Here is a 22,695-nt window from a genome sequence, read left to right on the forward strand (position 1 = left end):
ACTTATCTGTGAATTATTAATACACTAGTCATTTCATTTTAGCATAATTTTTTATTGAAAAACAATTGGGCCAGAACAAGTACAATAATGCAGTTACAAATGATCACTTGATCAGTTTCCCAGCACAGATCGACTGGGTTAACATGGTTGTTAAATAATTAGTTGACGCCTTATTAAAATTGACCTTGTATTTAAGTATTTTGGCCCTTATATATTGAGAATCTGCTTCTTGGACAGGTCAGTTTACAAAAACAAGACGAGTCAATCCTGTACAACGTAATTTGAGACTGGTGTATGCAAGACAAGCGATGGCCACTACTAAGAAACAAAGTCATACAAAAAAAAGAAATGCCATTGAAATTATCAAAAGAGACAAGAGTCTGGTTTAACCATTTACAGTAAAAACAGGACAAAGACGATCCACCGATGGGGATGAGGCGCGGCTGCAGTGACCTATGGGCTCGGTCTAGTCAGAGTCGCTGTCTCCCTCGCTGTCCGCCTCCTTCACGTCCACGCTGAACTTGTACTCCTGGTCACAGCCCATGTAGGCGTCGCTCATGAAGTACAGCGTGTAGTTGTGGACACCCATCACCGGCGAGACAAAGTCCAGCTTGACCTAGAGAGGATTGACAGAAGAAAGACCATTATTGGAACAGTCACATGGCAGACGGGTGGAATCTGATCACTTCAAATCGACCACGCCGGGTGACCACATGTCTCCACGTTGGGTTCTTCACACTGACCTTTGCTTTCTGCTGGAGCGTGAGCCTCTTGATGGAGATGAGACTGTTGGACTTGGGGTCTCCGATCACCACCCACCAGCCCTCCTCGCGTTTCTGAATCGACACAAACACACGAGGGTTGGTCAACACACAGCAAGCTAATTCCACATTAATCCCGCACGATGCCAATTAGCATCTCTCAGTCAGGCCGCAATCCTCCCTTTCAGTAAAAGTTCTAATAAAAACGAACTGCCCGTATAATGACTGGAGCTGCATGTTTAATGCCAGCTTTGACCCCGTACTCCTTCTCAGACCCGAGCCCTCTGGATACGACTACACTGCAACAGGTGTGGACAGCGCCTCTCGCGTTTCAACCAGCGCTCTGAATCCCCCTGAACCGTACCTGGGGGAAGAGCGGCGCGATGACAGGTCCAGTGACCTCCTCCTCCCTCTCCAGCTGAACCAGGACCAGAACGGGTCCCCCGCTGTAAAGAAACACAACATAAAGACCGTTAATCTACATTCATACATGTTTGCTACACATAAACGTATACTTTAAACCGGAGACCAAAACCCACACAGCCTGCTCCTAGATATAAAAATGAGTGGTCCTATTTAGGAATCGACCGATACAGATTTTTTTAGGGCCGATAACGATTTTCTTGAGCTGATATTTGGAGCCGATACTGATTTTGCTCCCTCAATTTAAATCATAAAAATAAAGAAATGATGATACGAATGTTATAAGTCCCAATTAAAAAAGTAACATTTTTTGAACTGTCTGTAAATCATGCCGGGAAAGAAAAAAAAAAAATGCCGGAAAGAAATCGGCCGATGCCGATACATGTAAAAAAACTTCAAATATCTGTCGACCACTAGTCCTATTCCACCAGTATTTGGCAGCTCTCGGGCGTACCTCTTGATGTTCTCCTTCTCCACCACCTCGTAGGACAGCTCGATGTTGGGGTAGCGGTTGCAGAAGCGGGCCACGTCGGCCATCTGGGGGTCGGAGAGCTGCAGCAGGCCGCTGCGGTCCACGTCCTCCATCTCCATGATGTCGAAGATGCTCTCCACGCCCTGGAGGAGATCGGGGGCCGTGGTCAGATCACCGGCTCCTCAACCACACGACCGCTGGGAGCGCTCATCTACAGTTGTTCCCTTACCATTTCTTTCTTCCCGATAGAGATTCCTGAACTTGACTATCGGCCGATACCGAGTATATACCGATACAGAATCTAGCATTGTAACTACTAATAACACACTACGATGACGGTAATGTATAGCCGGTTAACTTACTGTCGACAATTTATTTTTTACATTTATGATCTATAATTAGAATACATTTGCACGAGCATCCGTGTTTTTCTGAGGTGGTCGCTGGAACACACCAAGGTCAGAGACGACACGTTTCCCATTCCGACTTTCCACCTCCGACCGCGGCATAACACTGCATGTGTTTGTGATATATTTTGTTTTTTTTCATGTGTAGTGAATGAGCTTAACTTGCAAACTCGCCGATACGAAATACTGCATCTTTGGCTCGGAGGAATTACGATAATGGGTATGGAAACAAGTCTACTTTCAGCAGGGTCAAACATGCCAAGCGTCTAGGGCGAACCTTGTCGGTGCATCTCTTGATGTGCTCGGAGGTGAAGTAGGGCAGCTGCTTGAGGTACGAGTCCTTGGACCACATGGCCTGGGTGACCATCTGGGCCAGCTCCATGGCTGCCAGGGCGGGGCTCAGCCAGCCGTTACTGGACAGCACGTCCACGCAGGCCTGGATCAGACGCACCGCCTGCAGTGGAGAGACACACACAGGGTTACCCCACGTATAAACGCTATGGTAAATGGACTGCATTTATAAAGCTCTTCTAACCAGTGGCCACTCAAAGCACTTCACAATATTGCTCAACATTCACCCATTCACACACACATTCAAACACGGACGGCGGTGTCCACCACGCGGGGCGACAGCCAGCTCGTCGGGAGCAGTCCGGGTGAGGTGCCTCGCTCAGGGACACCTCGACACTCACAATAGGAGGAGCCGGGGATCGAACCGGCAACCTTCCGGTTGCCAGCCGACCCGCTCTGCCTCCCGAGCCTCACGCCGCTCTGGGGGATTAGTAGGATTCGGTCATCGCGGCTCCCTGAGTGAGGGGGCGTTGATGAGGGGGTTTTCCTTGCCTTGCTCAGGATGTCCTCGGTGTCCGACTGCAGCTCCGCGCTGAGCTGCATCCTGGACAGATGGGCCTGCAGCAGCAGGTTGGTCTTGACGTGGGGGTCGTTGAACTTGGGGTTGTTCAGTTTGTGGGGCACCTTCTGGGCCAGCTGGAAGACAGAGCGGGGGGATCCATCAGATTCAGTGGGGGGGGGGGGGGGTCGTCATTACATGCAGGCGATGGTTAAATAACGCAGGTGGGGTCCGTGTGGGGGGGGGAAGGGGGGGGTCCTTACCTGGCGTAGCAGGGTGTCCTCGTGGTGCCTGATGGGAATGTTGTTGTACTCGGCGGCGTTGGAGATGATCTCGATCAGCCCGCGGATCTTCGTCTTGGCGTTCAGGGACATGCTGAACAACTCTGAGACACGCACGATAAAAAAAGAAAGCATCAAACCCAACAGCCCAACAGCTCTTTAGAACGCATTGCTTTCGAAGGCATCATCGATTTTTTTATTCCATGTTTAGCGAGTTTCTGCGTTCAGCCTTCTTCGCTTGTGCACATGCATGCGTGTGTGGGTGGGTGTGTGCGAGTGTGGTATGTGTGTGTGCGTGTGGTATGGCTGTGTGCGTGTGGTATGTGTGTGTGCGTGTGGTATGGCTGTGTGCGTGTGGTATGGCTGTGTGCGTGCGTGTGTGCGTGTGGTATGTGTGTGTGTTTGTGGTATGGGTGTGTGCGTGTGGTATGTGTGTGTGCGTGCGTGCGTGCGTGCGTGCGGTAAGGGTGTGCGTCACATTATGGGATGGCATAGCCGGGCTCTGGGGCCGCCACTGACCGATGGTGGTGTAGTTGATGTAGTAGTAGGCGGCGATCATGCCCAGATTGAGCGGCGCCACGTCGACCTCGTCCTCGATGCTGATGCACTTGGACTGCTCCAGGTCGTGGAGGGTGTTCTCCACCAGCTCAGACAGGTGGTCCGACAGGTGGCGATGGGACATGCCTGGGACGGGACGGGGACACGGCACAGGAGTAAGGACAAAGGTGACGAGAGGAGAAACGTAGAGAAGACCGAGATGGCGACAGAGGGAGAGAGACTCGGAAGCTTACTGAGAGGGAGAGACTGACAGAAGCCCTCACAGAGAGGGAGACCGACAGACAGAGAGACTCAGAGAAGCCCTCACAGAGAGGGAGACCGACAGACAGAGAGAGACTCAGAGAAGCCCTCACAGAGAGGGAGACCGACGGACAGAGAGAGACTCAGAGAAGCCCTCACAGAGAGGGAGACCGACAGACAGAGAGACTCAGAGAAGCCCTCACAGAGAGGGAGACCGACAGACAGAGAGACTCAGAGAAGCCCTCACAGAGAGGGAGACCGACAGACAGAGAGAGACTCAGAGAAGCCCTCACAGAGAGGGAGACCGACAGACAGAGAGAGACTCAGAGAAGCCCTCACAGAGAGGGAGACCGACAGACAGAGAGAGACTCAGAGAAGCCCTCACAGAGAGGGAGACCGACAGACAGAGAGAGACTCAGAGAAGCCCTCACAGAGAGGGAGACCGACAGACAGAGAGAGACTCAGAGAAGCCCTCACAGAGAGGGAGACCGACGGACAGAGAGAGACTCAGAGAAGCCCTCACAGAGAGGGAGACCGACAGACAGAGAGACTCAGAGAAGCCCTCACAGAGAGATAGACGGAGACGGAGACCCACCTTGCAGGTTGTAGTAGTTGGGGTTCTGGGTCATGCGGCGGTAGAGGAACGTCCAGGTCAGGTAGTCCACGGCGTCCTGCTTGTTCTCCACCGTCTTGGTGACGATCTCGGCGTTGAAGTGGTCGTGGAGGCAGTGGTCCAGGTGGGACTCCACCGGCAGCGGCTCGTACAGGAACTTCTTGAAGAAGTCCTTCTTGGAGCCCTGGCACATGATGACACAGCGCCCCTCGTCGTCCTGCAGCGGCCGGTTGGCCTTGCCCACCATCTGGAGGACGTCGTAGATGGGGTAGTCCACGTAACTGCACACACACACACACACACACACACACACAGGGAGGAACGCTTCTTTAACATGGTGGCTCCGTATCGTTAACGTGGCTTGGACCACTATCACTCGAACACGTTACATCTCACATTATTACTTTTTTTCTTACTTATTTTATATATTTTTAACTAAATGTGTCTATTTACAATATGTTGTATTGTTGCTGCTATGTGTGTGTTGAGGTACAACGCATAAGACAATAAGATTGCAATAAATGATTGTGATTCCATCGAGTGCACAGGCCGAGGCCGACCCAGCCGGCGGGTTAAGTGTCCGTGTCCTCGAGACTCACGCGTGGATCTTGCCGTTGTAGTACTGGGTATCCATGACGACGACCAGGTGGGCGGCGATGTTGGTGCCCCAGCAGAGCGAGCGTGACGCCACCACCACCTGGACCGCACCTGGGAGGAGCGAGGGAGGGAGAGGGGGGCAGAGGGCGAGGGGGACAGTCAGGGACATGGAAGCACTCAAGGAGAAGTAGTAGCAGCAGTATAGAATTAATAGTAGTCTCAGCAGTAGTACTAGTACTATAAAATGAATACTAGTAGTATAAAAGTAGTAGACGTAGCGGTGTCGGAGTAGCAGCAGTAGTAGTAACAGCATAGTAGTAGTAGAAGTAGGTATAGAAGTAGTAGTAGCAGCAGTAGTATAAAAGTTGTAGCAGTAGCAGCATAGAAATAGTAGTAGAAGTAATAGTATCAGCAGTATACAAGCAGAAGTAGTATATTAGTAGGAGTAGTGGCAGTAGTAGCAGCAGTACACTACTGGTAGCAGTCTAGGAGTAGCAGTTGCAGTATAGTAGTACTGGTAGCAGTCTAGGAGTACTGGTAGCAGTATAGTAGTACTGGTAGCAGTATAGTAGTACTGGTAGCAGTATAGTAGTACTGGTAGCAGTATAGTAGTACTGGTAGCAGTATAGTAGTACTGGTAGCAGTATAGTAGTACTGGTAGCAGTATAGTAGTACTGGTAGCAGTATAGTAGTACTGGTAGCAGTATAGTAGTACTGGTTGCAGTATAGTAGTACTGGTAGCAGTATAGTAGTACTGGTAGCAGTATAGTAGTACTGGTAGCAGTATAGTAGTACTGGTAGCAGTATAGTAGTACTGGTAGCAGTATGGGAGTAGCAGTTGCAGTATAGTAGTACTGGTAGCAGTATAGTAGTACTGGTAGCAGTATAGTAGTACTGGTAGCAGTATGGGAGTAGCAGTTGCAGTATAGTAGTACTGGTAGCAGTATAGGAGTACTGGTAGCAGTATAGTAGTACTGGTAGCAGTGTAGTAGTACTGGTAGCAGTATAGTAGTACTGGTAGCAGTATAGTAGCACTGGTAGCAGTATAGGAGTACTGGTAGCAGTATAGTAGCACTGGTAGCAGTATAGGAGTACTGGTAGCAGTATAGGAGTACTGGTAGCAGTATAGGAGTACTGGTAGCAGTATAGTAGCACTGGTAGCAGTATAGTAGCACTGGTAGCAGTATAGTAGCACTGGTAGCAGTATAGTAGTACTGGTAGCAGTATAGTAGCACTGGTAGCAGTATAGTAGCACTGGTAGCAGTATAGTAGTACTGGTAGCAGTATAGTAGCACTGGTAGCAGTATAGGAGTACTGGTAGCAGTATAGGAGTACTGGTAGCAGTATAGTAGTACTGGTAGCAGTATAGTAGTACTGGTAGCAGTATAGTAGCACTGGTAGCAGTATAGGAGTACTGGTAGCAGTAGGGTAGAAGCAGTAGGGGTGGAGGGAGCCGTAGAGCGCCCACCAGAGTTGAAGAGCTGCTCCACGATGCGCCGCTCGCCGGTGGACAGGCCCTCGTGCAGGTAGCCCACGCCGTTGGCCAGCGTCTCCTTCAGGGTGGCGTCGTTGATCTTCTCCAGGAAGGGCGCCAGGTCCTTCTCCGTGCAGTGCAGGAACCTTCAGGAGGAGACGGGGTTCATATTCATGGTGCTGTCCCGTTGTTGACATGGCAGGTAAACCCCCAAATCCAAGTTTCAGTGGAAAAGGGTTTGGTTGGGGCCTCAGTGTGTTCTTTTATTTACTAAAATGTATAGTTAGTTATGTATATAGTTAGTATAAATGTATAAATTCTCTGTAAAACAAAGTTTGGTACTTTGGTGGACTGTGGGAAAGCTTAGTATTCCATTGTTTGCACGCCCTGCTCGAGCAAGAGTGACGCGTGTCTTGACTTACACACTTGCTCCTATGGAACCCAAAGAGTTATTTTACTACATTTGCTCACATCCCACTCCCTAAAACCTGTGGCTAGAAGTTATTTTGCTAGAACCCGGGTTTACTTAGCCCCTTAGAAACGTTCCTTTCCATTTAAACAACAGCATTCTAGTATGTCCACCCCCAGACTGACCTCTGTGGGACGACGTCGGCCGCGCAGAAGGTCAGGATGTCGATGGCGGTGAGGCGCGTCTGCCGGCGGGACGGCACGAACACCAGCGCCGGCTTGGTCGGGGAGTGCTTCATGATGGAGTGGTACACCGGCTTGGCCATGGACAGCAGGCGCGTCTGGGTGTGGCTCACGTTGAAGCCCTACCAGGAGGAAGAGGACGTTCAAAAAAAACATTCACACCATGTTCTCCTCTGTAGGTTTTGGGCTTGTTTTTCTGTTGGTGTTTCGGGGTAGTCTTGCTACGCCCGCCTACGTCTGGCCTACGTCTGTACTACGTCTGGGTTTGCGGTGTATTCGCGGGTTTTCTCCGGCCAAATTTTGCCGCTCCAATCAGAGAGAGTGGCTGAGAACAATGACGTTGAGGTCGTGCGCTGGTTTCAGTTGTAGTCAACCGTTAGCGATCGGTTTTGGCAGATCCAGAGTGGCACTGGGCAGATCCAATCGTTTTAAACTCCAACAGACGCCCGCCTTCAAGTGAGTTAACGTTTGTCAATGGAGAATGGGCAGACTCTCTGTGCAAATGAAATGAAGTACGAGAGTCTGGTAGGACCAGGCTAGTTTTTGGGGGGGCCGTACCTGAATGTGAAGCTCCAGGGGTACGGGTCTGACGTTGGGGTGGAAGTTGAAGGTGGCCGTGGTGCTGCAGCCCAGCCAGTGGGCCACGTCCTTGGCGTTGGACAGGGAGGAGCTGAGGGCCACGATGCGGATGGGACGCTCGATCTGGGAGGAGATGTAGCGCATCCTGGAGCAGATGACCTCCAACACGGGCTGGTGGGGAGAGAGAGAGAGAGAGAGAGAGAGAACACCGTCTGTTAAGAGACTACTCCACGCCTACTGCTGCTGCAACCAACGGGATGGGCAACATGTTAATCTCACCCCGTTCTCTCCTCCAATCAGGTGCGTCTCGTCCACGATGAAGAGGCTGACGTTCTGGACGTTCTTCCTCTGCTTCCAGCGGCGGGACAGGATGTCCCACTTGTCGGGGGTGCTGACGATGATGTCGCCCTTCCCCAGGAGCTTGAGGTCGGTGCTGGTCTCGCCGGTCAGCAGCACCACCTTCTTGTTCAGGAGGTCCATGAACTTCTGGTGCCAGTCCAGGAACACCTGAAGGAAGGACGGCAGACCATTTAGTGGATGTTCCTTCTTTCCTAATTTCGGGCAACTCTGGGTCTCTTCTGATAGTCAGATGTAAAGCAATGTTCAAGGCTCAGGAGTTCACCTACTCTGTATAGCCTTGCCCCTTTACCCTCCCACACCCCTCTTGCGCACTTATTGTTTGTTGAACGTCCTGGCACTTAATGTACGCACTTATTGTATGTTGTACGTCCTGGCACTTAATGTACACATTTATTGTAGGTTGTACATCCTGGCAATTAAAAGAAATAGCACTAAGCATTGTTTAGCATCTCATCCTAGCTATCTTTGTTGTATTGTCAACGTCTTTGTTGCATTGTAACCAAGTGTTTGGCCCTTGGTTCTATGAACGTCCTTACTGTACCGACAGTACAGTAACCCTTTGGGTAAAGCGTCTGGTGAAGGCCCTAGATGTAAGCGTACCTGCTCGGCCAGGGCCTCCATGGGGGTGATGTACACACAGCGACCCTCTGCGTTGTGCAGCAGCATCCTCAGAATGGCAAACTCGGCGCAGATGGTCTTCCCACTGCCGGTGGGGGCGCCCACAAACACGTTGTCGTCGCTGTTGTACACGGCGTTGAACACTAGGGGGAAACGCATTGGGGTTACAGATGAGAAAAAGGGCAGTGAAAATAAAGTAAAACACTAAAGTAACTTCGAACATAATGAGAAATTATCATGGAGGAAATAAAACTTCAAATAAGTTCAAAATAATCAGGAAATGATTAAAACCCTGCAATAGGCTAGTTGAAGAGGTAGCAATTCCAAAAGAACTCGACTCATTCAGACAGTACTACAGTGGAAACAAAGCGATGCTCTTGATACAGACTGTCACCATCCATAGCGACATACAGCAATAGAAACCACATGCCGAGATATGGATGTTTAAATATATAAATAACGACCCAGACGCGTTCTGCGGGCTGTGCGTGGCCGTACCCTGGGTCTGGATGGGGTTGAAAAAGGGGAACTTGTTCTGGTACAGGGTCTCGAAGGCGGAGTTCCGGAGGGCCGTGACGGGCAGCGGCTGCAGGTCCAGCAGCTCCGTGGGCGGGGGGTACTTCTCCGGGAGGATCAGGTGACGGAACGACACCGGGAGCTGGGTCTCACATGCTGGGGGGGGGGGGGGGGGGGAGAAGGGGAGGGGAGCGAAGGTGAGAAGGGCGTACGACTGATTGTGGAGCTTGCGTCATAAATGGTAAATTGACTGCATTTGGCCACTCAAAGTGCTTTACAATATTGCCCAACATTCACCCATTCATGCACACACCGACGGCGGAGTCAACCACGCAAGGCGACAGCCAGCTCGTCGGGATCAGTGAGGGTGAGGCGTCTCGCTCAGGGACACCTCGACACTCGTATAGGAGGAGCCGGGGATCGAACCGGCAACCTTCCGGTTGCCGGTCCGCTATGTCGCAGCTCGACGCGCTACAAGCGGGACTCACAGAGCCAGTGGTCCGAGGCCACGCGGATGAAGTACTGCGGCGGCAGCGGCTCGAACACGGGCACGAAGAAGGTGACCAGGTGCTCGTCCTGGGCGTACTTGGCCTTCAGCAGGAAGTACTCGTGGTGGAGGATGACCTCGCTGTCCACGTCCTCCACCAGGATCCAGAAGGCCTCGGAGGAGCCGTGGATCTGCACAGGGAGCGCCGGGCGGGAGTCAGTCATGGGTGACGCTATCAAAGAACTTCATGAGTTTACATCAGGCGGCATGAGGGAATTCAGGGGGTTGGAATCGTATCGCTAGTGGTCAACTACATTTAACATGACCACGATCGTGATAAACAACTGTACTGTTTGCGTGTTTCCCCAGTCGCTTCTAGCTTTCCTATTAGACCTCGCTGTCCTTGGAAAAAGGTGGATTATGCATGTTTGTTCGAAATGTGCTCTAGAAACTAATCCTGTCATGTAGACGGGAAAGGCTGCAGGGATCAAGGTTAATCGCTCCAACTCTGCAGCAGCGTAAAGAGATTACTTTAAGCGAGCCTCACTTTTATTTTTTGGGAACATTGTGCCATGGATTTTTTCTCATAAAATAGATGGAACACATCAATCATCCCCCTTCCCACCCATTTCCCATTACCGTGTTTTTTTTTTGCAAAATAGAGCCACGTTTACTTAAAGCCGGAGGAGAGGTAAAAACAGGGTTGTCGGTTTCAAAATACCACAAACCATCGGCATGTTTTATAGGTTTTCTGCTGCTTTTCTGATATGCTTTTTTTTATTGCACACCTGACTGACTCGGGCACCACTGTGGGCGGGAAAAAGAGACTGAACTTGGAGCCTGAGTAAAAAATCTATAATATGTTAACAATGATCTTGAATTTTTTAAGTTGGATAAAAAGTTATGTTTTTTCATTCCATTAATGACTATTAAATGAAAAGTCAGTTAAGCTGTGTAGAGTCGTGTTAAATGGCATTGTCTGTATTTTTATACAAGTTTACATTTTGGACACCAAATGAATTGAGTAGTTTAGTAGCTTGTTGGCCCCCGAGGCCAGTACTAATATATACTCAGTTATCAGCGTCTATCCGTGCCCTACGGTGCAGGGTACCAGGGTGTTTCTGACCTTGTCATCCCACTGGAAGTCAGGGGTGATGGTGAGCTCCACTTTGAGGGTGGAGCGTGTGATGGGCTGCAGGTGGACGGCCAGGTCCAGCTTGGGGAACTGGTGGACGTACTTGTGGATGGTCTTCCCCATCTTGGGCATGCGGATCAGCTCACCTGGAAGAGAAGGAAGACACATTGCATTGAGTTTAGATTCAAAAGGACGAAGTGTTTCTATAGAATGAATCTATCGTTCTTGATCGGTATCAATTCGCTGGATAGTCACCGATCTCGTTGTGGTTCAGGTCGTAGAGGCGCTCGAAGGGGAAGTTCTTCTTCTCGATCTTTTTGATCACTTCCTCCGGCAGCTTCCTGAACTGACGCAGCGGGGACATGGACTGCCACCTAGAGGAGAAAACCACAAACGCCGGTGAGCATCCCATTCAGATGACCATTCGATTGGTAATAAGTACCACGTCAGGCAGAAGGACGACGCCGAGTGGACTCACATCCTCTTGTCGATCATCTTGCAGAGGTTCATGGTCTTGTCCGTGAGCTGCGCCCAGCCCCGGCTCAACACGATCTCAAAGATGGCGCGCATCAGTCGTCCAGCGCTCTGGAGTGGACACACGCACACGGTTGGTTTAGAAATGTCCCAACAGCGGTGAAGGTGAACCTTGTGGAGGAGGATGCAGAGTGTGGAGGGTCGCGGCTCACCTGGGTGACGTACACCATGTCGGCCATGAGGGCGAAGCCCTCCAGTTTGAGCTGGGAGATGTAGGCCTGCAGCAGGACATTGATCTGGGAACACCACACAATGGAGAGCTTTTTAATTACAGACACTTTAAGCTAGCTGTACAAACCACTCTAGAAAACACGAAGGAGCATTGGGTCAGGTTGTTAGAATAACACAAATGCATATTTAAAATAAAATAAAAATAATCTGGTCCAATTGTACAAATTAATAGCAAGTTATATGTTAAATTCCTTGCAAATATGTTAACAGAGAAATCACAATGTTTAAAAAATATGAGGCAATTTCAATCGATTAATTTGTTGCCTCCAATGTTCATAAATTAGGCCGTACCTTTGCGCTGGGTTCTTCAATGCTCTCCTTGACTGGAATGGGAACCCTTTCCAGAAGCTTCTGGAGCTCCAACTTCTCCTCCTAAACAACGAGGTACATCACTCAGTTAGCGGACGATCGACCTTACAGCTGGGCTGGGTCCCGATACACCTGGCTTCGTGCTGTAGGCCTTACCTCTCTCACGGTGATGTTCCTGAACTCTGAGGACAGGGAGAAGACGCGGAAGAGCTCGATCTCGCTGAGCGTGGGCTTCAGCAGCTGGTTGTAGGTCTGGATGGAGTCGTGGGTGATGTAGAAGTGGCTGGCGATGCGGCCCAGGTCTGTCACCTGAAGGAGGAGGGGGGTGGCATCGTCAGACATGGACCAATGCTCGATAACGGCGTCGATACATTTAAAATTGGGCGTTTTCAGGGGGGGGAAATGTTTGCCTTAAAGTGTATGCAAGGATTTTAGTCTAATAAAATCACAAAGTCGACTTAGACTAAACATTTTAGTCTAATCAAATCACAGTCAATCTAATTTGAAGTTTAACCAATGAGAGCCAATGAGCAGCTAATGGCTCTTCGATGTAAACGTCTCCAAAACATAAATAAATTAATCATCTTTAAATAACTGAATGGCTTGTTGGGAGGGGAGCATCGGCCGTACCTGGAAGTTCCCGGAGCGCTTGTCGTACTTGACCAGGCTGTTCTTGTCCAGCACGTTGGCCGCCGTGTGGATCAGGTCCATGCGGCGCCGCTCCAGCAGGGGGTCGGCGCTGCGGTCGTCGTGGGAGACGCCGTACAGCGTGGGGTTGCGCAGCATGCGCACGTACAGGTAGGTGTAGCCCAGCCAGTTGACCGCGTCCTGAGGGGGGAGAGGGCGGGAGCGACGTGTGAACCTGACGGCTGGCATCACATCATTATGTCACCGTGTACAACGTTGATTCATTCAGCAGAGGCTTTCAACCAAAGCCACTTACAGATTTGATGAATGGTTCTCGTTAATCAGTACCAATCATCTTCTCAAGTAATGAGGTAGATCAGAACCTTTCGTCTGAGAGTGAGTGACAGAGTGAGTGGGTGAGTGATTGAGTGTGTGAGTGACAGAATGAGTGAGTGTGTGAGTGAGTGGGGGCAGAGTGAGTTTCAGAGTGAGTGATCAAGTGAGTTGACGACACAGTGAGTGACAGTGTGTGAGTGACAGCATGAGTGTGTGAGTGACAGCATGAGTGAGTGAGGGAGTGGGTAAGTGACAGAGTGAGTGACAGAGTGAATGATTGAGTGGGTGACAGAGTGACAGTGAGTGAGTGTCAGTGAGTGAGCGTCAGTGAGTGAGCGTCAGTGAGTGAGCGACAGTGAGTGAGTGAGTGACAGTGAGTGAGTGAGAGTCAGTGAGTGAGTGAGCGACAGTGAGTGAGTGACAGTGAGTGAGTGAGCGACAGTGAGTGAGTGACAGTGAGTGAGTGAGCGACAGTGAGTGAGTGACAGTGAGTGAGTGAGTGACAGTGAGTGAGCGACAGTGAGTGAGCGACAGTGAGTGAGCGGCAGTGAGTGAGCGGCAGTGAGTGAGTGACAGTGAGTGAGGTAGTGAAGTTGGGCGGCCCACCTTGACGTTCTGCACGTTGCCCAGCACGATCTCGGCGTTGAGCATGTCGGCCAGCTTGGCCACCATCTGGCTCTCGATGGGCAGCTGCTGGTTGAGCAGGGACAGGTAGTACTGGAGCTCGCCGTGAGACGTGATGAGGATGCCCTCCCCCTTGGTGTCGTACTGGGGGCGGCCGGCACGACCCAGCATCTAAACCACGGCAAACGCACGCAGGGTCACACCTCAGCGCCGTGGCACAGGCGAATAAAGACTTTGAGTGTTGCGTGTACACCCTTGGTTCCATTCGTGTTCACTAGTGGTGCAACGGTTCACGGGTTTCCCCGGGATCCGTACGGATCAACCATCACGGTTCGGGACGCAAGTGATCCGCGGATCAGCTGATAAAAAAAAAAAGTTGTGCGTTGACGTGATCAGCGCATGTTTAGAGGACAATTCCGGTATCAACAACATCATCAAGTATCGTAGCGAAATACAGTTTCTGTTGTGTTTTATTTGGCGTTCCGTAAATCCCATTGAAACGTAAACCGGAACCGGACGTGTTTAGGTTTGGTTGTAGTCTTTTCGCTCGGTTCGCCGTATCAACAGTAGGGCTAAAACCGAGCGAAAAGACTACAACCAACCCCCTTGCAATGAGCAATGAGTCTCCGAACCGAAATCAATGAATTTACAAAATGCCAAATAAAACACCACAGAAACTGTATTTCGCTACCAAACTAAAAAAAAGAAGATAAGGATGTCTGCATTGCCTTGGGAGAGTGTAGACTCTAAACTCTCCCCAGGCAATGCAGACATCCTGAATTGTAAATCCAGGTTTAGGGATTATTTACTATCCTATCCATGTTAAAAAGAAGGAATAATGCCTCAGATTGCACATTTTTTAAATATTGACCATGCTTAGAGGAAGCAGGATTATTACCTAATTTTTCACTTTATTTTGTTTGTACACAGTTGAAGATTTAAAGTCACATTTGTCTTGTTATCTTTATTGTTGTTGTTGATCCGAAAACGATCCGACCCGTCACTCAAAAACCGTGACCCGATGCGAACCGTGAGCTTTGTGATCCGTTGCACCCCTAGTGTTCACACTGCAGTATATCAAACTAAAACTATGACCTAATTTGGTTAGAAAAGTTGGCACAGAGGCGCTTGATTGCCTTCGAAACAAACATGGAATTATTTATCCTATCGCTTTTGCAATCATTAAAAAAAAAACTTAACTAAATGGGAATTTATCAAACTAATTAGCTGCGTGGAAATCAAACTAAAGCCCTCCGCTAAACCAACCGCAGTACCCTTTCCCGCGGACCGGGACGGACTCCCCATAACGAACCGTACACTCAAGAGGAGAACCGCGCTGCGCTTTGTTACAACAGACCGAGCAGCTCAGGTGAGAGCCCCCCCCCCTCCCCGTCCCACCCACCTGCAGGATGTCCAGGGCGCCCAGCTCCGTCCAGCGGCCCTTCTCGGGGCTGTACACCTGCGTGCCCTTGATGATGACGGTGTGGGCGGGCAGGTTGACACCCCAGGCCAGCGTGGCCGTGGACACCAGCACCTGGATGTGCTTGTCGGCGAACAGGTCCTCCGTCAGGGTACGGTCCACGCGGGTCATGCCGGCGTGGTGGATGGCGAAGCCGTAGGGCAGCAGGTCCTTCAGCTCCAGGTTCTGGGAGATTCAAGATGGTTTTATTGTCATATGCACAACAATTACAGAGCTGCCAATGAAATTCTTTAGTCTTGGGCTCCTCCAACAGTGCAATACAAGAACGTAAAGGTATATGAGAAACACAAGTAGGAATGCTGAGACTTAAATAATAAAAAGAAAGATATATAATAGTAATAATAATAAAAAGCAAGTGTATAAGAGGGACACAAGTAGGAGAGTAGAGACCTAAATGCAAAACTAAATAAATGTAAAATGTAAACAGACGCGTTTATCCAGATGTCTGGTATAAAGTGGCAAGTTATAAAGAGAGAGCAAGGAACGAGGTTAAGCAACGTTAATGCTATTTTATACTACTATCAATGCTGCAAAGGTGATAGGCTGGGCCAGTAGGTACTACAAAGATGATGTCGTCGTCTCGGACAGCATCGAGTAGAGTGTATAAAGTGATGAGGATCCTTGATAGATTTCTTTGTTTGTATTTGCATTAAGCTAGCCTATTTTATACACTCCCATGTTCAGAGTATTCAAACCTTGAAAAAGGCCAAATACAGTCCATTTTTAACATAGAAAAATTGGCGTCTAATCACGAATAACTATGTGCCATTAAATCGCAATTCAATATTAAATCACTTGACAGTCCTAACATACATATGAAGTGTCTTTTGCTAACGTAACGGTGTGCAGTTGTATCTCCACAGTCTCCAGGGGGGCTCACCTTGCACTGCTCGGCCTCGGTCCTCAGCACCTCGGTGGAGGCCGAGCCCTCCCTGAGGAACAGCCCCAGGGTGTCCTTCTCCAGACACATGTCCCTGATGGCCCTGGCCGTCTTGCCCGTCTCCTTGCGGGAGTGGACGAACACCAGCACCTGGGGGAGAGCAGGGCCGTGGGTGGGGTGGGAGGGTCAGAAGGGTTAGGGTTAGGGTGGAGCGGAGGGGGCAATCACAGAGCATCACTGAAGAGGTAGACGATGTGCTTCTACAAAGTGCTAGTGTCCTCCATTTATTATGTCTAGTGCCCTCATTATGCATAGAACAGACCTTAAATGATAATGTAACAAAAAAATGTAATGTAAAATAAATGTAATTTTACAATGTATAAGTAATTTACAATACTAAAACTAGTTATTCTTTTTTTTCACAAAATAACCATAATAATGGGCTATCCTGAGGTCTTGTTTTGGATGAGGCCACCCACCTGGTTCTTCCCGGCGTGCTCCATGATCTTCTCGTAGACGATCTCATTCATGATCTGGAAGCGCTTGATGGCCTTCTTCTCCGTGATGCCCACGTAGGTCTGCTCCAGGGGCACGGGCCGGAAGCTAACGGAAACACACCCCCAGGGCGTTATTCACCAACCACAACGAGGTATGGGTTTCTGCTGCGCTAATCCTAGACACGCATGGACTCTTTTCAAAGGTTATGTATAAAAAAAAACACAAATTATAAACGACACTCTCATTAGTGTGATGCATTTGAAACACCACACACACACTATAAGGCAAAGTTAGTTTATTCTATATAAAAACACAAACTACAACGCACACACTACGGTGGCAAGTAAGTGTGTTAAATATAAAACACTAACTACTAGAGCTGTCAAGCGATTAAAATATTTAATCGTGATTAATCGCATTAATATCATAGTTAACTCACGATTAATCGCAAATTCTTTATCTATGCTAAATATCCCTTGATTTTTTGTCCCATAATTCTTCTCATTTTAATTCTCTTATCAACATGGTGAAGTGCATCGGCTTGTCTTGTGCAAATGATTTTTTATTGATAACAACATTGGCATATACTGATCAAAACAGGACGATACAAAAAAAGAGCCTATAGTGCAATTAAACGACTGCTTTGAACAAATGTCATTTGAACATAGCAGTCAGGCTACTGCTTCTTTGTTTTGAGCCAAAAAAAAAATTTAACGCCGTTAAAATTGGTTTGCGTTAACGTCGTTAATAACGCGTTTAACTGACAGCTCTACTAACTACACAACACACGCTCATTAGTGTGTGATATAGAAAACACAGCACACACCCTATGGGGCCAAGCTAGTGTGTGGTATACAAACCACACTAACTACACTACGGGGCCCACCTGTTGTCGAAGTAGAAGAGGCCCTTGGCGGGGTCCACGCGCAGGCAGGTGGCCACGTCCTCGTAGTTGGGCAGCGTGGCGCTGAGGCCGATCAGACGCACGTCCTCCTGGGTCAGCTCCACGTTGCGGATGGTGCGGGCCACCAGGGACTCCAGCACTGGCCCGCGGTCGTCGTGCAGCAGGTGGATCTCGTCCTGAAGGAGAGCGTACGGGGGTCACGTGTGGAGGGTCAGTCGGGAGTTGTACAGTGTCGCTGAGAACTAAGTACCAAGGCTGCAGCGGCTTGTCACAATCCTCCATTCGATTTTCAAGACACGGTTATATTCTAGATGGCTACTTCTCTGTGAGATAGTCGCCTTGTTTTATTAAGCTCGTAAAATAATGACACCACTCTGTATTTTTGTGTACATTCTACTGTTCTTTGTTTTCTGACTCAATGGAGACATTTTAAGTGGAGCTCTGGTAGGAATCTAGGTCACAACAGAATCTTCCGCTTTTCAGAATCTCCGAATAGAGAGTTAGACCCCTGCTAAATACATTATGAATTGAAAAAAATTGTATGGGGGGGGGGGTGACTTACGATGATGATGAGCCGCACCAGCTGGGTGTAGGTGCGCTCGCCCCCCTTGCGCGTGATGATGTCCCACTTCTCCGGGGTGCAGACGATGATCTGCGTGGCGTTGATCTCCTCCTTGCACAGCTGGTGGTCTCCGGTCAGCTCAGAGACCGTGATGCCGTAGCTGGCCAAGCGCTGAGGGAGGACAATGATGAGGGACGGTTATGAAACGATAAAGGACACGTTATGTCATCTTTAACAGGCTTTTATGGCCTTTATGGACAGGAGAGGAGAGAGACGGGAATGTGGGTTTGGATGAGAGAAGGAATGACATGTAGCTTAAGACCGCAGATCTGAATCTAACCCGTGTTGTTACAAGGAATATCTCCTTCTTGGTGAGCTAGTGGATTCAGCCAACCGAGCCACTAATTATAAATGATATACAGACAAACACCAAATAATAAATCAATGACCAAATCGAGGGACTCACCTTGCTGAAGCTTCCCACCATCTCCTGTACCAGGGAGCGCATGGGAGCGATGTAGATTATCTTGAAGTCGTCCACGTTGATGGTCCCGTCCAGGTTGATGTGCTTTCCAATCTCCCTGAGCATGGCCATCAGAGCCACGTTGGTTTTACCCGCACCCTGTACGCACACAACAAGAGGCCGTCATTAACGTGCCTCTGGAACACCGGCTGAGTAGCTGAGCAATCCTTTTGTGCAGTAGGAAGAGAGTTGGTGAAGCACGGCGGACTCACAGTGGGGGCGCAGACCAGCAGGTTCTCGTCCGTCTCCATGGAGGTCTTGAACAGCTTGCTTTGGATGCGGTTCAGCGTCTTGAACCCTTCAAACCCGGCCTGGGCGTACTTCGGCAGCTTGTCAATGCCGAGAAGCACCTGGGAAACACACGGTAGGCGGTAAAGTCACGGCTGTTTCGTTTTCCATCCCGAGGCCGTACGAAGACATTTTCTATCCCCGTCCCGAACACGTACCTCGTCGTCCGCAAAGGGTTTGGGCTTGAGGGCGGGCACGTGGACCTCTTCGTAGCCCTTGCGCTGCTTGCGGAAGGAGCCGTCTGGCAGCTGGCACCTTTTGTTGGCCATGAAGTGGCTGCCCTGGGTGAAGGCCAGATCCTCTAGATCCAACAGCTGCCGGGGAGTCATCGACTGCGGGGCAGAACCACCAATCATAATCACACGCTATGCATTGCACTCAGAACCTATACTTCATCATCGGCGGCAGGGAAAGAATCCCCAACCGCCCTCACCCCCCTCTCAGGATTCTCAGAATAAAAACCGATGTGCGGCGGAACACTCACTTCTCCGTGGTCAACGTCCATGGATTCCAAATCGTCCACCCGGGACTTTCTGACCCTCTCGCGGCGAGATCTCTCCTCCTGAAACACAACGTTCATTTAATATCCACAGCCGGTTTCCATTGAGTCCACAGTCGGCGGCTGTTAACTGGTAGCTAAACGCCCGGGGGGGGGGGACGGACTTACCCGAATGATGTCCTCCTTCTCGGTCTCCTGCAGCTGGTACAGGATCTTGGACAGCTCCTGGTCCGCCTCCATCTTCCCTGTGATGCGCTCCTTCTCCGGCTCGCTCTGGGCGCTCGCCAGCATGGTGCAGTACTGGACTGTGGGTCGGGGCGACAGATTGATTAACCTCCGTACCGAAAATGATCTAAAGATAACAGGCGAAGCCTGCTCGCGTGGTTCTGAACCCCGAAGGACCTACTCATGCGGCGATGCTGCCTGAGGATCTTGATGAAGTCAAACGTGTTGAAACCCAACAGGAGCACCAGCTGGTTCTCGCACTCCCTGTCGTCGCTGGCGGTCTGCGGGACACGCGGAAACAAAAACACAATGAGTTAAGGAGAGAACAAACGAGACAAGGGCCCCTCCACATTACATTAACGAGTAAAGAGAAAAACAAACGGGCGTACCTTGAGGATGTCCAGGACTTCGTCCGCTTTCTTTTGGGAGACGATGGCGTCGTCGTAGAAGCGGCTGAGCTGCCGCTGGAGCCAGAAGGCGTCGATGTCGCGAGGATGCAGGTCCTTCTTCTTGGCCGTCATCATGTCGCCGGAGACGAGCTGAAAAAAAACGAAATTTAAGGAAAAGTTTACGGTAGTAAGTAATGGGTACGTTTGGGACGGTCGTGCCCGCCATTATCCTTCACGGGTCAGAGAACAGCCGAGCGGTCTTACGTTGGCAGAGAGCGAGCAGCCCACGTTGGCCTCCTCTCCTTCGCTGTCCTCGTCCGAGTGCTCGTCACGCACCTCCCCGAACTGGTCCTCATCCCCTTCCTGAGGAGATCATTGAAAAGAGAAACTGGATCTCAGAAAAACACCAAACACTTCCCTCTAGTTCAAAACTCCCGAATGCCGGTAGCCGATTCTTCTGGAAAATCCTTTAAAGCTCACCTCCTCGTCGGACTCAAACTGGACGTTCACGCCGTACGTCTCGTCGATGTTGTCATCTGATGAGAGGAACGACACGGCAATCAGTGCAACGCTCACAACAAAACAGTTAATAAAGACGAGTGGGTCTTAATGGAAGAGAGCACGTACCCATGTTCTGCAGCTCCTTGTCGCCCCCGTAGTCAGAGATCTTCTTGCCCAGGTTGACCAGCACGTGGTAGCGCGTGTCGTCGGCCGGCCCCAGAAGCTGCTCCACCTCCCGGCGCCTCTCCTTGTCCCGCATCTTCTCGTTCTTCAGCACCGCCAGGACTTCGTCGGCCGCTCCGCACAGAATGTCACGTGGCTGGACGCAACGGGCAGCGAAACAAGTGGGTCAAATGGATGGACGGGAATCGACGTCTGTTGAACATGTGTGCGTGATGACGATGCAGTGTAGGTGCATTTCGTACCTGGTCGCCAAGCGCAGCCTGGATGAAGCTGAGCAGGACCTCGTACGTCTCTCTGGTTTCTTTGGTTTTGGGCTTGTACACGATGCCCACCATCTCATCAATGCCCTCAGAGAGGAGGGTGAAGCCCTTCATTTTGTTGATGTCATGTCTGTCCTCGTCTCTCTTTCGCCTCCTGCAGAGTTCAGACAGGGATCGCGGATCAATAAGTCATCTGACCTCAGACAAGACGTTCAAACCTACAAAACTGTTCAAAGAGTAATTGTATAGAACAGAAGAAGAAATTGCACTGACTTTGCACGCCTCTCTTCCAGCATTTGAGGCTTGGTCCTTTGCGACTTGTCTCCCATTTTGGTGCCCTCCAGCTTCCCCACCAGGGAGAGAACCTCTCCGGTGGGTTCATCTCGCCGGGTCCGGTCTATCAGCGAGCGATCCGCTTGCAACACCAAGTTGGAGTTCTGGAGAGATCACGTAAGGAGAGGTTAAGAGCGCTCACCGGCATGGCTCTGAACGGTTCTGCTCAGCGCGGTGAAACCGAAAACAATATTTATACAAACGCGTATACGCATGCTTGGAAAACGTAAGTACTTAACTATTTACATATAAAGTATCATGCCGATCCGAAAATAGTGTTTAAACCCTCTTACCGCTTTGTACTCATACTGCAGGCTACGTGCGGTTACATCCGCCATGGTGGAGCTGTTTAGCTAGCTGTAGCTAAGTGCTACGTTGCCGCACTTTCAGACCAATACAATCCCAAAAAAGAAACAGAGTTATGTTTACTCTGTCCAGCTCATACGAAGACGAGGTGCATCCGTGTTTTTATAACTTTAGCATGTGATATCGCTTGAAAGATTCAGTCAATGAAAATGCGTTCTCCGTACGTTACGAGTACAGCACACGCAGGGTGCAACAACAATATTCTGCCGTCGTTTCCGGTTCCGGTGCCCAAGAGAACACAACAAGAGTCTTAATAGGTCACCGGGAAATAACAGCACCCCTAGTGGTTGGTTATTTAAACTTTGCTGACAATGCTGACAGCTATGTAAAAGCTTTTCCTGTGCTACTATAGCAGAATAAAAATAATACATGTTAAAGTTACAAGTTAAGCTGGTGGATGTGATTCAAACAGAATTGTCTTGGAGGAACACGTTTCACTGTATTGAATAGGCATTTCAATTAGGATGGGTTTTGTTTGAGGGTTAGGGTTTGGTCGTGGGGTTAGGGTTTAGAACTCTCATGTGGTTTCAGAGTTGATAACAGTCAGTGTCCAAGTCCCAAGAAGTTGATAACAGTCAGTGGAGTGACCAGGCGGCCAAGGCCTCCAACATGGGCTAGGGATAACAACAGACCCCCACAGAGGGGTGAAGTCATCGATAGTCAATCCTATTCAATACTGCTACTGCAGGTTTGGCGAGCAGCCTGACCTGCAACCACTCACAAATCAAGCCTCACCTGCCTGTGAACCTGAGAGTGTCCCATGAGCCAGAGACAGAGAGCTACTCACCAGTAACCACAGCGGTGCCTGGATGGGTTAAGCAGCCAAGACATATGTTACTTGTTTATTGGACAGCCTAACGTTTGGATTTATAATACTTTGGTACATTTTTACTAAGAGTGTTAGGACTATTTTTAAGATGATGTGTGACCTCTCAAAGTAACAGTTTGTAGCTACTCGATCCAATACAAAGTCATTTCTGTAATGAATTAGTATAAAGCACAGAATTCTCAGGCAATAAGGATGCTTCTGTGCTCCTTTAAAATACCTACAGGAGAGGCTAAATAGTATCTACATACACATATACATATTGTATTTAATATAGCTTGCAGTGAGGCTTATA

At 49.6% G+C, this 22,695-nt stretch overlaps 1 protein-coding gene across 1 annotated transcript; it reads right to left on the bottom strand.

The window, feature by feature from the left end:
* Positions 1 to 31: 31 nt before the first annotated feature.
* snrnp200 (small nuclear ribonucleoprotein 200 (U5)) lies at positions 32 to 21,793 on the bottom strand. Its single transcript, XM_060065445.1, has 43 exons — positions 21,502 to 21,793; positions 21,149 to 21,312; positions 20,858 to 21,029; positions 20,559 to 20,751; positions 20,412 to 20,467; positions 20,196 to 20,294; positions 19,932 to 20,081; positions 19,724 to 19,823; positions 19,486 to 19,622; positions 19,303 to 19,380; positions 18,977 to 19,150; positions 18,743 to 18,880; positions 18,474 to 18,629; positions 18,008 to 18,178; positions 17,428 to 17,621; positions 16,523 to 16,646; positions 16,044 to 16,193; positions 15,086 to 15,328; positions 13,666 to 13,854; positions 12,727 to 12,924; positions 12,253 to 12,405; positions 12,079 to 12,159; positions 11,709 to 11,792; positions 11,501 to 11,607; positions 11,278 to 11,396; positions 11,014 to 11,168; positions 9,889 to 10,078; positions 9,383 to 9,556; positions 8,867 to 9,027; positions 8,186 to 8,413; positions 7,886 to 8,077; positions 7,271 to 7,449; positions 6,671 to 6,822; positions 5,205 to 5,313; positions 4,588 to 4,886; positions 3,714 to 3,878; positions 3,177 to 3,298; positions 2,907 to 3,050; positions 2,341 to 2,517; positions 1,639 to 1,799; positions 1,126 to 1,207; positions 744 to 836; positions 32 to 616 (listed from the first exon to the last, which is right to left on the bottom strand). Exons 1-43 carry the CDS (start codon positions 21,544 to 21,546, stop codon positions 467 to 469), a joined length of 6,408 nt encoding a protein of 2,135 aa, XP_059921428.1. The 5' UTR covers positions 21,547 to 21,793; the 3' UTR covers positions 32 to 466.
* Positions 21,794 to 22,695: the final 902 nt, after the last annotated feature.

This window comes from Gadus macrocephalus, chromosome 11, assembly GCF_031168955.1.
Source record: "Gadus macrocephalus chromosome 11, ASM3116895v1".
Classification (NCBI taxonomy): Eukaryota; Metazoa; Chordata; class Actinopteri; order Gadiformes; family Gadidae; genus Gadus; species Gadus macrocephalus.